General features: G+C 38.4%; 1 protein-coding gene across 1 annotated transcript in view; it reads left to right on the top strand.

Annotated features, from left to right (window-relative positions):
• LOC126195688 (cohesin subunit SA-2-like) overlaps nucleotides 1-14,205 on the top strand; it is a 357,264-nt gene that overhangs the window by 107,696 nt on the left and 235,363 nt on the right. Inside the window, exon 7 of the mRNA XM_049934316.1 lies at nucleotides 12,439-12,624. Within this exon, the coding sequence (XP_049790273.1) occupies nucleotides 12,439-12,624 (186 nt within the window). The remainder of the gene's footprint in view (nucleotides 1-12,438; nucleotides 12,625-14,205) is intronic.

Raw genomic sequence — 14,205 nt, 5'->3', positions numbered from 1 at the left:
CTTTAGGAAGAGGAAACAGAATGTGCTATCAAAGGGACAGGTGTCCGGCACATTTTTCACTGATGGCTAGAAATGAGTTGCAGAGACAATTCCCTAATCATTGGATTGGCTGCGGAGGAGACGTGTCGTGGCTGGCTCGTTCACCAGACTTGACGCCTCTGGGTTTTTTTTTTCTAGTGGGGATTCTTAAAAGACATTGTTTATGAAGACGTTCCAATGCAACCTGAAGATATGCGAGAGAGAATTGTCAGAGCATAAGCTTTGATAAGTGCTGATGTGATAAGGAATACCACTCAATCCATGATAAGAAGATTGCAGCACTCCATTGATAACAATACCTTCTTCACTATGCCATTGAGAGGGGAACAGCTCCTTGACTCCTGTAATGTGGGATGGAGACAAGCTGGTAGCAGCTCAATTATGCTCTGGTAAACATTCACATGGGCATCCATGGGTCCAGTGGAGCTCATGCAAGGCACCATGCTGGCCAAGGAGTACATACACTGGTTGTAGACCATGTACACTCCTTCATGACAATTATGTTTCCAGACAGCAGTGGCATTTTTCACCAAGATACAATTGCCATGTCACAAGGCCAGGAGTGTGATGGGGTGGTTCAAGGAACACAGTGGCGAGCTCCTATTGATGTGCTGGCACCCAGCTTGTCAGATCTGAATCCAGTCAAATACATGTGGGAAGTGATTGAACGTGGCATCAGAGCTCATCGACTTTTACCCCGGAATTTACAGGAATTAGGTGACTTGTGTGTGCACGTGTGGTGCCAACTGCCCCCATTGACCTACCAAGGCCTCATTGCTTCCATGACATGATGTGTTGCTGCTGTTACCCATGCCAAAAATGGGGATACCAGCTGTTAGGTAGGTGGTCATAATGTTCTGACTGATCAGTGTATGTTTAAGATGGTCTGTCAACCCTCTTAGTATAAGAGAGTGTGTTACGGCAAATGATGTTATAAAGAAAGTATGAATACTGAAGGTTTAAAGTTCAGTTGTTTGTCATTCAGGTAGTTTGGAAGACACTGCTCTCTTTCAGCACCCATCCACACAAAAGGAGATGATATTGTGTGAAGACCACTGGAACGTGGTTAGGTGAAACCAAATAGCAGGTTTACCTCAGCAAACATCAAGAAAGGTGACTGAAAGAAAATACAAATATGCTAGTATCAAACTTAAGATAGTTACAGATCACAAATAGGAAATGTAACACTGGTAATTTACAAAAAAACATCCACATTCCATCTTTACTGGAAGAACTTGGGTGCAGCAGATGAAGGCGGAGCTACTTGTTGCAACAATAAGTTCATCATCTGTTGTACACTGAGCAGTAGTCATTCAGTCTGCTGCACCTGAAACTGAACAATTTAATTTAGAGACAGTTCCTTTGGGGACTTAAAACATTGTGAAACACTTAACATTAAACAGAAGACTCAACTAATATTTTGTCCTCTGTGAGCTGTGGAACTGTAAGAAAATCCATATGAAGTCAGTATTCCCATTATCATTGCTATGTCTGTGTGTTGTAGCAAGCATAGATTTACTTTAGGAGGGGGGGGGGGGGCAAGCAGATACAACAACATGCAGAAAATATTAGTTCATTTTAGCCCTTAAAACAGAATACTTGACATAGATGCATTCCAGGTCCATTTGAACGACAATATCTATTTATTATTGTCATTGGGTACAAGAAGAACTATTTATACTTGACTAGTACTGAAAGACCATCACATCTCAATGTACAGTTAACTTTAAAATTTGGTAAACAGTTGACTAATGATACTAACACTGCCTGATCTGAACTATGTTGATGCTGCTCTTTTAATCGACTATCACAGAATGGGGTGATTGGTGCTGTGCTCTGACGTAAGTTTACATCCATCAGTGGTGTCATTTGGAACCTCTTTGCGGCGTATCTTTGCTGACATCTCTCATTCATGGCTGTGTCTGGCAGCGAATTTCTTTAGCTTCTGGTGCTGTTGTGAGGTACCACTATAATACCTGGGACCTCGCTGTTTGGACAATACTACAGATACAGTGTGTTAAGAGCTAATTGAAAGAGGTAGTATTGTTGAGGTGCATATAGAAGATGAAGTATATATAGAAAGATATGCAAATGTCGCATTCATTTCAGTCCATAGTGAATTTGTGTCAATATTGGAAAGTTGTTGTCAAACAGGAGACAAGACAGCCAGTCAATGTACAAGTTACCAGAAGACTTTAAATGACAATGTTGTGAGTGATAATTCACAAGTTATGAGTACTTTTCACAACTACTTTGTAAATGAAGCAGCAAAAATATAATCAAATGGTTTAGTTGAAGAAGCAAGAGAATATCAATAATGCCATTCTACATAGCTTTAAGCAAATAGAAGTAGGACTAGTATCATTTGCTGAAATTAATATAATTGTAAAAATACTAAAAAAAAAGATCATATGATGTTGATTGAAATTCAAGCAGAATTCTGAAATGTTGCTGTAACTTAATAAGTAATGTCCTTAGTGATAAATAAATGCAACACTGACAAAGGGAATTTTTTCAGGGAGGTTACAATATGCGATTCTAAAGCCCCCTGGTAGAATTTTGCACAGAGCATAACTTAATTATAGTTAACACTTGGTTCAAGAATCATGAAAGAAGGCTGCATACATGGAAGAGACCTGGAGACAGTGGGAGGTTTTAGATAGATTATATAGTGGTAAGACAGAGATTTAGCAACCAGGTTTTAAATTGTAAGACATTTCCAGGGACAGATGTGTACTCTGACCACAATCTATTGGTTATGAACTGTAGATTAAAACTGAAGAAACTGCAAAAAGGTGGGAATTTAAGGACCTGGATAAACTTATACAAACGTCTCAAAAATGAGACCGACAGGAAGTGTAAAATGGCTAAGCCGGGATGGCTGGAGGTCAAGTGTAAGGTTGTAGAGGCATATGTCACTAGGGGTAAGATAGATACTGCCTACAGGAAAATTAAAGAGACCTTTGGAGAAAAGAGAACCACTTGTATGCATATCAAGAGCTCAGATGGAAACCCAGTTCTAAGCAAAGAAGGGAAAGCTGAAAGATGGAAGGAGTATTTAGAGGGTCTATACAAGGGAGATGTACTAGAGGACAATCTTATGGAAATGGAAGAGGACATAGATGAAGATGAAATGAGAGATATGATACTGCGTGAAGTGTTTGACAGAGCACTGAAAGACCTAAGTCGAAACAAGGCCCCGGGACTAGACAACATTCCATTAGAACTACTGATAGCCTTGGGAGAGCCAGCCCTGACAAAATCTACCATCTGGTGAGCAAGATGTATGAGACAGGCAAAATACTGCCAGACTTCAAGAAGAATGTAATAATTCCAATCCCAAAGAAAGCAGATAAGAAAATTACCGAACTATCAGTTTAATAAATCACAGCTGCAAAATACTAACACGAATTCTTTACAGACGAATGGAAAAACTGGTAAAAGCCAACCTCGGGGAAGATCAGTTTGGATTCCGTAGAAATGTTGGAACACATGAGCCACTACTGACCCTATGACTTATCTTAGAAGATAGATTAAGGAAAGGCAAACCTACGTTTCTAGCATTTGTAGACTTGAAGAAAGCTTTTGACAATGTTGACTGGAATACTCTCTTTCAAATTCTAAAGGTGGCAGGGGTAAAATACGGGGAGCAAAATGATATTTACAATTTGTACAGAAACCAGATGGCAGTTATAAGAGTCAAGGGGCATGAAAAGGAAGCAGTGGTTGGGAATGGAGTAAGACAGGGTGGCAACCTGTCTCCAATGTTATTCAGTCTGTATATTGAGCAAGCAGTAAAGGAAACAAAAGAAAAATTTGGAGTAGGAATTAAAATCCATGGAGAAGAAATAAAAACTTTGAGGTTCGCCGATGACATTGTAATTCTGTCAGAGACAGCAAAGGACTTGGAAGAGCAGCTGAACGGAATGGACAGTGTCTTGAATGGAGGGTATAAGATGAACCTCAACAAAAGCAAAACAAGGATGATGGAATGTAGTCGAATTAAGTCGGGTGATGCTGAGGGAATTAGATTAGGAAATGAGACACTTAAAGTAGTAAAGGAGTCTTCCTATTTGGGGAGCAAAATAACTGATGATGGACAAAGTAGAGAGGATATAAAATGTAGACTGGCAATGGCAAGGAAAGCGTTTCTGACGAAGAGAAATTTGTTAACATTGAATATAGATTTAAGTGTCAGGAAGTCATTTCTGTAAGTATTTGTATGGAGTGTAGCCATGTATGGAAGTGAAACACCGACGATAAATAGTTTAGACAAGAAGAGAATAGAAGCTTTCGAAATGTGGTGCTACAGAAGAATGCTGAAGATTAGATGGGTAGATCACAACTAATAAGGAGGTACTGAATAGAATTGGGGAGAAGAGAAATTTGTGGCTCAACTTGACTAGAAGAAGGGATCGGTTGGTAGAACATGTTCTGAGGCATCAAGGGATCACCAGTTTAGTATTGGAGGGCAGCGTGGAGGGTAAAAATTGTAGAGGAAGACCAAGAGATGAATACACTAACAAGGGAACCTCCCCATCGCAGCCCCCTCAGATATAGTTATAAGTTAGCACAGTGGATAGGCCTTGAAAAACTGAACACAGATCAATCGGGAAAACAGGAAGAAGTTGTACGGAACAATGAAAAAAATAAGCAAAATATACAAACTGAGTAGTCCATGCGCAAGATAGGCAACATCAAGGACAAAGTGAACTCAGGTGCGCTGTGGTCCCGTGGTTAGCGTGAGCAGCTGCGGAATGAGAGCTCCTTGGTTCAAGTCTTCTCTCGAGTGAAAAGTTTAATTTTTTATTTTCAGACAATTATTATCTGTCCGTCCGATGCGAGGTAACTGCGCTGTAGTATGGGGACGCTACACCTAAACAAACATCGAAAAACACGACGTCAGTCGACTACAGCGCACGGAAGAGAGAGGAACCGGTTGACCTATGACCTTGCGATCAAATGTTTTCGGTTCTCATAGCAGAGGCACGTCCTTTCGTCTACTAATCGCACTGTTTTGTGGTGCAGTCGCAAAACACAGACGCTAAACTTATTACAATGAACAGAGACGTCAATGAATGAACGGACAGATCATAACTTTCCGAAAATAAAGAAAGTAAAATTTTCACTCGAGGAAAGACTTGAACCAAGGGCCTCTAGTTCTGCAGCTGCTCACACTAACCACGGGACCACGGCGCTCCTTAGTTCACACCTTCCTTGATGTTGCCTATCTTGCACATAGGCAACTCAGTTTGTATATATTGCTTATTTTTTTCATAGTTCCGTATAACTTCTTCCTGTTTTCATGATTGATTTGTGTTCAGTTTTTCAAGGCCTATCCACTGCGCCAACTTATAACTAAATCTGAGGGGGGTGCGATGGGGAGGTTCCCTTGTAAGCAGATTCAGAAGGATGTAGGTTGCAGTAGGTACTGGGAGATGAAGAAGCTTGCACAGGATAGAGTAGCATGGAGAGCTGCATCAAACCAGTCTCTGGACTAAAGACCTCAACAACAACAAAGCCCCTTTGTAGGACAGTTGGCAAGAATAGTTTCAAATAATTATCGTCCAATTTCATTACTGACATCTTTCTCCAGGACATTCCGAAAGGATGCGCTCAGAAACAGTTTATTTAGCATATTACAGTCTAGATTCCAGAAGGGTTGCTTGACTGAGAATGCTATTTATACATTCATCCACCAAATATTGCAAGCCCCAAATAATAAACTTATCATCAGTTGGGTATTTTTTGTTAGGTTTCAACGGTGTTTGATTATGGAAATCATGCTACACTAGCCGGCCAGGATGGCCGAGCGGTTCTAAGCGCTTCAGTCTGGAATCACGAGACCGCTTGGGTCGCAGGTTCGAATGCTGCCTTGGGTATGGATGTGTGTGATGTCCTTAGGTTAGTTAGGTTTAAGTAGTTCTAAGTTCTATGGGACTGATGACCTCAGAAGTTAAGTCCCATAGTGCTCAGAGCCAGGCTACACTAGAAAAACGAGATTTATAGAATTTGTGGCACTACAGACAAGTTGTTAACAAACTCAATGCAAAAAGTTGAGCCGAATGGTCCAAACAATGTTTGAAAGATAGGAAAGTTTTCCTTATATGTATGAATATAATAGTGTTAAAATGTCTGCCCCCATTAGCTGAGTGGTCAGCGGGTTCGATTCCCGGGTGGGTCGGAGATTTTCTCCGCTCAGGGACTGGCTGATGTGTTGTCCTAATCATCATCATTTAATCCCCATCGATGCGCAAGTCGCCGAAGTGGCGTCACATCGAAGACTTGCACCCAGCGAGCGGTCTACCCGACGGGAGGCCCTCGTCAAATGACATTATTAGTGTTAAAATAAATCCCATTAGATAGAAAGCAACAGAAGATATTGTTGATGTTGTTTTTCAAAGAATTGTGAAATTGATCTCTGAAAATAGGCTCTCCCTTCATTTTGAGAAAAATCAGGAGTCATTAAATAGGGTAGAATACTCTATATTTTTCGGTGTACACATGAAAACTTGAACTGGGAGAAGCATATTATTGGGCTTCGCAAACAATTAAGTTTAACTACTTTTGCTCTTCATTTAATTGCTAGGCTTGGAAACAAACGAATCAGCTTCCTGACATATATGGCATATTTCCACTCAATAAGGTCTCATGGAATAATTTTCTGGGGTAACTCATCACTTAGAACAAAAGTATTGATTGTAAAAGGTAAACTTTCTTGGCTAGAAATGTCACAGTTAATAAAATATTCCGGACTGTTATGCTGTGGTCAAATGGATTTCACATTAAAACCTGACATTTCTTCCCCATTTGCAGAGAACTTTTTCAAAGGGGTTCATAGATTCTTTGAGTATCTGATTCACACCCTGGCTCGCTGCTGACTGCAGTAAAATTTTGTTTACATGTGCTCCTGAGCAGTGGCATAATGTCACTTGCTGTGAATACCTGAGTGGAGTTGGCTGTTGTTGGTTGCCATTGTCCATTATAATTATTACCCCATGGCGGAAGACTGATACTCGTCTTCTTCAGTACTGGGGTCCAGACCTCATTCAGTTTCATGCCCTCCTCCTTCCTTTTGAAATTCCTGGGATGTTTAACAATCAACATTTGATGGGGATCAGCTGTTTCAGAACATACTGTGGAGTCAGAAAACCACCACATCCATTTTGATGGAGTACTGGCTGCCACAAGGACCATGAAAGGCTATACAGAGAAGGCATAGAGATTATTAATAACCCCAGAAATTTTGATAGGACGGAGGAGGGTGTAAAAATTATATAACATATAGAGCCTATTGCCGAAGAAGTGCCGGTCTTCCACTATTTGGTGATAGCAATAGTGGACGACAGCAACCAACAACAGCTTATTGCACTGAGGTATTTGAAGCATGTATCTTCATGCCAGTGTGTGGGAGCATGCATAATGAGAATTTTGCTGCAATCAGTAGCGAGCCAGGGTGTGAATCGGAGACGCAAAAAAGTATTGATCCCCCTTGAAAATGTCCTCTGCAAATGCAGGTGAAACATTTTAATGTGAAATCCATTTGATCAAGGCATGACAACCTGGAATATTTTATTAATTGTGAAAGTATTGGTAGTGCAAGCGCAGTGAAAACAGTGTGTAGTTCTCGTCCGTGGTCTCTATGTAGGTTCCTCTTCAAGGAGTTAGGCATTTTAATGTGCCATCATAGTACATATATTTGCCTCTGAAATTCGTCATAAATAGGCACTAATCCATCACAATTTGGGAAGAACAATGATGTCAATACCTACAACACTACAGGAAAAAATGACCTTCATTATATATTATTAAAACTGCCAGTGGTTTAGAAAGGAGTTCGATATGCAGCAACAAAAAATTTTGAGCATTTGCACAATAATGTAAAATGTCTGATGCATAGCAGAGCAAGTTTAAAATCTGATTTAAAATCACTTCTCCTGGATTCCTTCTTTTACAAGGACAAGTTTTGATTCAAAAACTGGTGGCCTGTTAAAAACCTGGTTTTTAAGTGAGTGACATGAGTTGGAGTAAAAAATAATGTGTCAATTAATGTTAACACTAATTATGGATACATATCCTATAAACTGACTCATTCCACATCATTTTGATGAAAGAGTCATTCAGATGATCTTTGGAATTTGTAATTAACTTGCTAATGCTATTGTTTGACTGTTGCACAGACTAATGTATGGAGGACATAGTAATAGGCATCCCTATTTTAGAGAAGCAACTGAAAGACATGAAAACAAATAAGTCACCAGGTCCAGATGAAATCTCAATTCAGTTTTAGAGAGCGTAGTCTATGGCACTGGCCCCATATTAGCATGCATTTATCATGAGTATCTCTTCCAGCACAAAGTCCCAAGCAACTGGAAAAAAGTTCAAGTGACTCCTGTATATGACAAGGGTAAAAGAACAGATATGCAAAATTACAGACTGTAATTTTGATACTTTACATTCAAATAAATGAAATGAAATGATCGTATGGCATTGTTGGCCGGGAGGCCCCATGCGGGGAAGTTCGGCCGCCGTATTGCAAGTCCTTTTTAGTTGACGCCACTTCGGCGACTTGCGAGTCAATGATGATGAAATGATGATGAACACACAACACCCAGTCATCACGAGGCAGAGAAAAATCCCTGACCCCGCCGGGAATCGAACCCGGGACCCCGTGCGCAGGAAGCGAGAACGCTACCGCAAGACCACGAGCTGCGGACTACATTCAAATAGGTTATGTTTAAAAGTGAAGGGGTTGATAATTGTTGTATAGCAATAAGAAAGATGAAGCGAAACCATCATGTGGAAATAATATGGAAAAGCCTATAAATAAGAGCCAAAGTAGATATATTTTGCATTAGATTATAAATGGTTTAAATACATCTAGATATATACTCTGCAAGCCATCATTTTTGCATTGGATTATAAATGGTTTAAATAAATTTACACACATACCCTGCAAGCCATTGTATGTTCCATGATGGAAGGTACCAAGTACCACTACCAGTCATTTCCTTTCTTGTTCCACTCACAAATACTATGATACTTAACATTGGTATGTAGCAGATTTCTTTAACATTCCTAAGTTTTAATATAATAAATGTCCTTGAGATGGAAAAACCCCTATTCACAAATAATCAGAAAGTATTGCATGTGTGAAGCTCGGTTCGCTCTTTTCTCACACAATATTGTGCAAAACATGGGTGAAGGCCAACAAGCAGATTCTGTATTCTTAGATTTTCAGAAAGTGTTTGACATAGTGCTCCACTGCAGATTGTTAATGAATACCAAGCATATGGAATAGGTTCCTAGAAATGTGAGTGGCTCGAAGAGTCCATAAGTAACAGAACCCAGTACGTTGTCCTCGATAACGAATGCTCGTCAGAGACAAGGGTATCATCAAGAGTGCCCTAGTGGGGTGTGTTAGGACTACTCTTATTCTGTGTATATGTAAGTGATATGCCAGACAGGGTGAGCAGCAAAATGTGACTGTTTGCTGATAATGATGTGATGTTTGAAGGTGTTGTTGTTGAGTGACTGTAAGAGGATACAAGATGACTTAGACATAATTTCCAGTTGGAGTGATGAATGGCAGCTACCTCTAAATGTAGAAAAATGTAAGTTAATGGAGATGAGTAGGGAAAACTATCCCATAATGTTCGCGTATAGCATTAGTAGTGTGCTACTTGACACAGTCGTATCGATTAAATATCTAGGTGTAAATGTGTAAACTGATAAGAAATGTATCAAGTATATAAGGATAGTAGTAGGGAAGGCAGTGGTCAACTTTGGTTTATTGGGAGGGTTTTAATGAAGTGTAGCTCGTTTATAAAAAGAGATGGCCTATAGAACACTCATGTGACTCATTATTCAGTATTACTTGAATATTTCCGATCCTCTCTGGGTCACATTGGAGAAAAACGTGAAGTAATTCAGAGGAATGCTGCAGGATTGTTACTGGTAGGTTTGATCAACACACAAGTACAACGGAGATGCTTCCTGGACACAAATGGGAACTGCTGGAGCAAAGACAGTGCTTTCTTCATGAAACACTGTTGAGACAGTTTAGAGAACCATCATTTGAAGCTGACAACTACTGAATGATTCTACAGTCTCCAATGTACATTTCATGTGGGGATTTTGAAAACAAGATATGAGAAGTTAGGGTTCATACAGAGGCAGACATACAATCTTTTCCCCTCGCTCTATTTGCGAGTGGAACAGGAAAGTGAATGACTGGTAGTGGTACCAGCTACCTTCTGTCACTGGACATACGGTGACTTGCAGAGTATGTATGTAGATGTATTTAAACCATTTGTAATCCAATGCAAAATATGATGACTTGCAGGGTATGTATGTAGATGTATTTAAACCATTTATAATGTAATTGCAAAATATATCTACCTTGACTCCTATCTATAGGCTTTTGCATATTATTTCCACATGATGGTTTCACTTCATCTGTCTTGCTATATGGCAATTATCAACCCCTTCACTACTTATCACTTTCCTTTGTGTTTATAATTGTGCAAGTATCTGTGAGCATGTTACTAAATATTTTTAAACATAACCTATTGAATAAAAGCACTTTTGTGATCCTAGTTACACTTATCTGTTGCACTTTCCCCTAAACTTAAAGTGTTCTGGAAATGTGTACATCATCGGTGCAACCAAATTCTTGTTCGAACATTGATTTTGGAGTTAGGCACCACTATGTTTTTTAGCATGGGGTTACATATTTTCTGCCTTAACTATGATACTTCTTTTTGTCTTTAATATACGTTACACTTGTCAACTTATATTTGTTCAGCTCTTCTGTATGTTTAGTTTATTTTTTCCCACAGTGGTGACTGAATTGTCTTGCAATCAGTCATTTTTTGTAACACCGCATATTTGTGGATTTACATTCAACTACCACTGGGGTTCTTTCATGAGCACAGTGTTCTTATGTTTCAATGCAACATTTTCGTGTTTTAGCAGCAACAACTCTGTTTTCAGAGCATTAATATTCCCTTGAAGGAAACAAATGTATTTGTATTTATAGCATAGTGTAGAAGTTATCACTCATGCAGTCAATGCATGTCCACTGAATAGTGTCATTTGTAAATTTCAAACACTCTTTTGCGCACTTCTTGTGTAACCAAAAGTCACACTTCATGCACCGAATTCCTTTAACTGCATGCTTTTTCACTTTCTGCATGAAGAACCATTTAATTTTTAACTGTTTTTGGAACATTGATTTCTGCTCAATCCTATCACACCATCTACAAGCTCAAAATCTCAGTAAGAGAAATGTATTCAAAATAATGTTAATGAGCTTGGCTGAAGAGTTGACACACTTGAGAAGAGAGAAAAATAAATATATTTACTCATCCAAGAACTGTAGTTATGCGATGAAAACTCATAAAATGATGCTTTAGATGCTGATGTCAAGGTTAAAATGTAGTAGAGAATTGTATAAAGAGGAAGGAGCAAATTAAATTTAGAAACACAAGGTTTGAGTTTGCTGCAGATTGGTTTCACCTAAGCTTGTGAATTTAATATTTTTTATATGAAGGGAGGCCTTTTGTAAGTTGCACTTGTGTAGACATTTAACACAAGTGATGTGATAATGTGTAAAACTCTGAGGTTCCCACAGATTGACTTCACCGAAGCTTGTAAATTTAATATGTTTGATAGGAAGGCAGGCCTTTAGAAAGGTGCACTTGTATGGGCATTTAAGGCATTTTTTTCAGAACAAGAGAAAATTCCTTTTTTGTCAGGCTTTCTAAATAAAGATATTTTTGGAAGGGTGTATGCGTTCCTAACCCTCTCAACAATTAGAGAGTATTCATAGAAGTGCATCTGACCAAGTAGTGCTTGAATGCAATACTCACATGCAAGAATTCTAGGATAAAGCAGTTGACCCATTACATAGGAGCCTTAGGTGTTGTGATTAATGACTCAACAGAGATGGTGAAGAGTTACTAGAGCAGTCTCAGATGAGCAGTTATGTATTGTACATACAACTACCGGTAAATGAGAAACTACACCAGTAATTATATCACATGTTTAGCTTTTGAATCTGAATAATTTGTTTGCCTCAAATGTGAAAATGTAAGACAAAGGGCAGAAAGGGGTAAATGTTTTGTAGAGAGTGTGAACTTTTCAAAATATTTTTGTAAGTGCACATCTGTAACACTGAATTTTTGCATTTATTTGTTATTAAACTATTAACTCAGAAAAAGGTAATTTGCAATGAAAAGATGCAAACTTAAAAATAATGCATTGGGTACCAAGTTTTAGTTAGGGTAATAATAATTACATGTTGGGGACCAAGTTATCTTTTGAACAGAGGTTGACACGCGAGGTCACCAGTTTTGTAGTTATAAGACTGTAGAATCTTCATTTTTGTTGTTACAGAGACAACAGTTGGAGAAAATGAAAGAAGAATTTGAACATAACAGACAAAATATAACAGAACAATTCCTTACGTCACTTCCTGAAATGATGCTTTCTAACATCTGTGATGTGGATTCCATAAAGTGCTTATTGACCATTCCTCCTCATTTCAAAATGGAAATGTTTGGCATGCCACAGTTTCAAGAGGTATTATATTTGTTTATTAATAAATAATGATTTTACTTCAGCTCAATACAGTAAAAGAGGAAACTTATGAAATTAGTTCTTCACCGAGAACATTAGTTTTTTACTGTGAAATCACTATATTTTTTGTTGATCATTTTAACATTGAACCGCTATGACCAGATGTAAAGTCACTTTTATTATGTGTAGATCACTTTCATGAACAGTTGGGTTATGATAGAGAAGGTCTTCTCCAAGATTGGCAAGTCAGGCAGGGAACAAAAGTGAGAGATTAGTTTCAACAGAGTGTACATGGGTGACTGGTAAAAACATAGAAGAGAAAAAGAAGACAGAAGTGATTATTGTATCTGAGCCATAGAAATTTTTGAGCAATCACGGCTTTGTGCTCTTTAGTACATATTCCTTCCAAATCATTTGTTTATTTTAAAAATGGCATTCATCAACCAGAGATGACAGTGCCTCTGTGTGTGTGTGTGTGTGTTTCTATATCTGAAGGAGGACTTAGTCCAGTAGCTTACCCAATAGTCTACTTATAAATATGTCTATCTGCTTCTCAATGCCTTCTCCTTGCAGTGAGTAGTATTAGTATTCAATCCTCTTTTTTTTTGTGGAAATTATGGCAAATGCTGCAATCTTGGAATTATGAATATAACTGATCTACACAACCTGCCTGTGTAGTCATGAACTCTGTGGTAATATTTTTGTATAAAACAATATTATGGTAATAAACTTTTCTTGATCACCAAACGTCACCTCATGACACATTTTGGGAGATCCCAACATCAGGTCTGTGGTGTTAAACATAGAATATAAGACAACATACTAAAACAAACACATTGAAACAAAGTAGTAGAGCTGAGAAACTTACCTATTAAAATGAATACACAATACTACTCCAGTGCCTGCCTGACACAGGCAATTCAACATGTTATGAGGTAAAAAATTTTCCCTTTGGTTGTCATTAGTGACAGTATGCCTGTGGCCTCAGAGATAGTTTTTATTTGACATCACTTATTAAAAAGTGCATGTGTTATGTAACATAATGCTGGAACCATATTGCACTAACAAGGCCATAGCTGCAACGTCCCAAAGTTGCTGAAATTTGAACACAGAAAGCAATACAAATTAAAATAGCTCGGTACATAAATGTCAACCAAACTATTTAAAGCAGTATTACATGGCAAAATCGAAATTTCAAATAGATCTGTAAATATAAAATTGAAAAATGTTCAAGAAAGACAGCAGAGACATTGATTTCCATTACAAGAAAACATTGCCATTTGTGGCCTAATAACAGGTAAACCATACAAGGAAATATGCAACTTTCTCCATTTAAAAATCAATACTGTAATACATGTCAGTCAGAATAATAAAAGATCAAAAATCAACATCAACGAGATGCCATACCTCACCACAAGTGAAACAAAACAGAGCCACATCAGCGACACCAAGACAACTGCAGCCAACAGTGCCTAACACAAAATGAAGTGTATAAATGCACATTTTTAAGGAAATTACAAGTACTTACACAATTTGAAATGAGACAGGCAAGGAATAAAATGCAATCTCAAGCTAAAATGTGAA

Source organism: Schistocerca nitens, chromosome 7 (assembly GCF_023898315.1).
Source record: "Schistocerca nitens isolate TAMUIC-IGC-003100 chromosome 7, iqSchNite1.1, whole genome shotgun sequence".
Classification (NCBI taxonomy): domain Eukaryota; kingdom Metazoa; phylum Arthropoda; class Insecta; order Orthoptera; family Acrididae; genus Schistocerca; species Schistocerca nitens.
The sequence above is the reverse complement of the archived record's forward strand: the minus strand, read 5'-3'. Positions and strand labels throughout refer to the sequence as shown.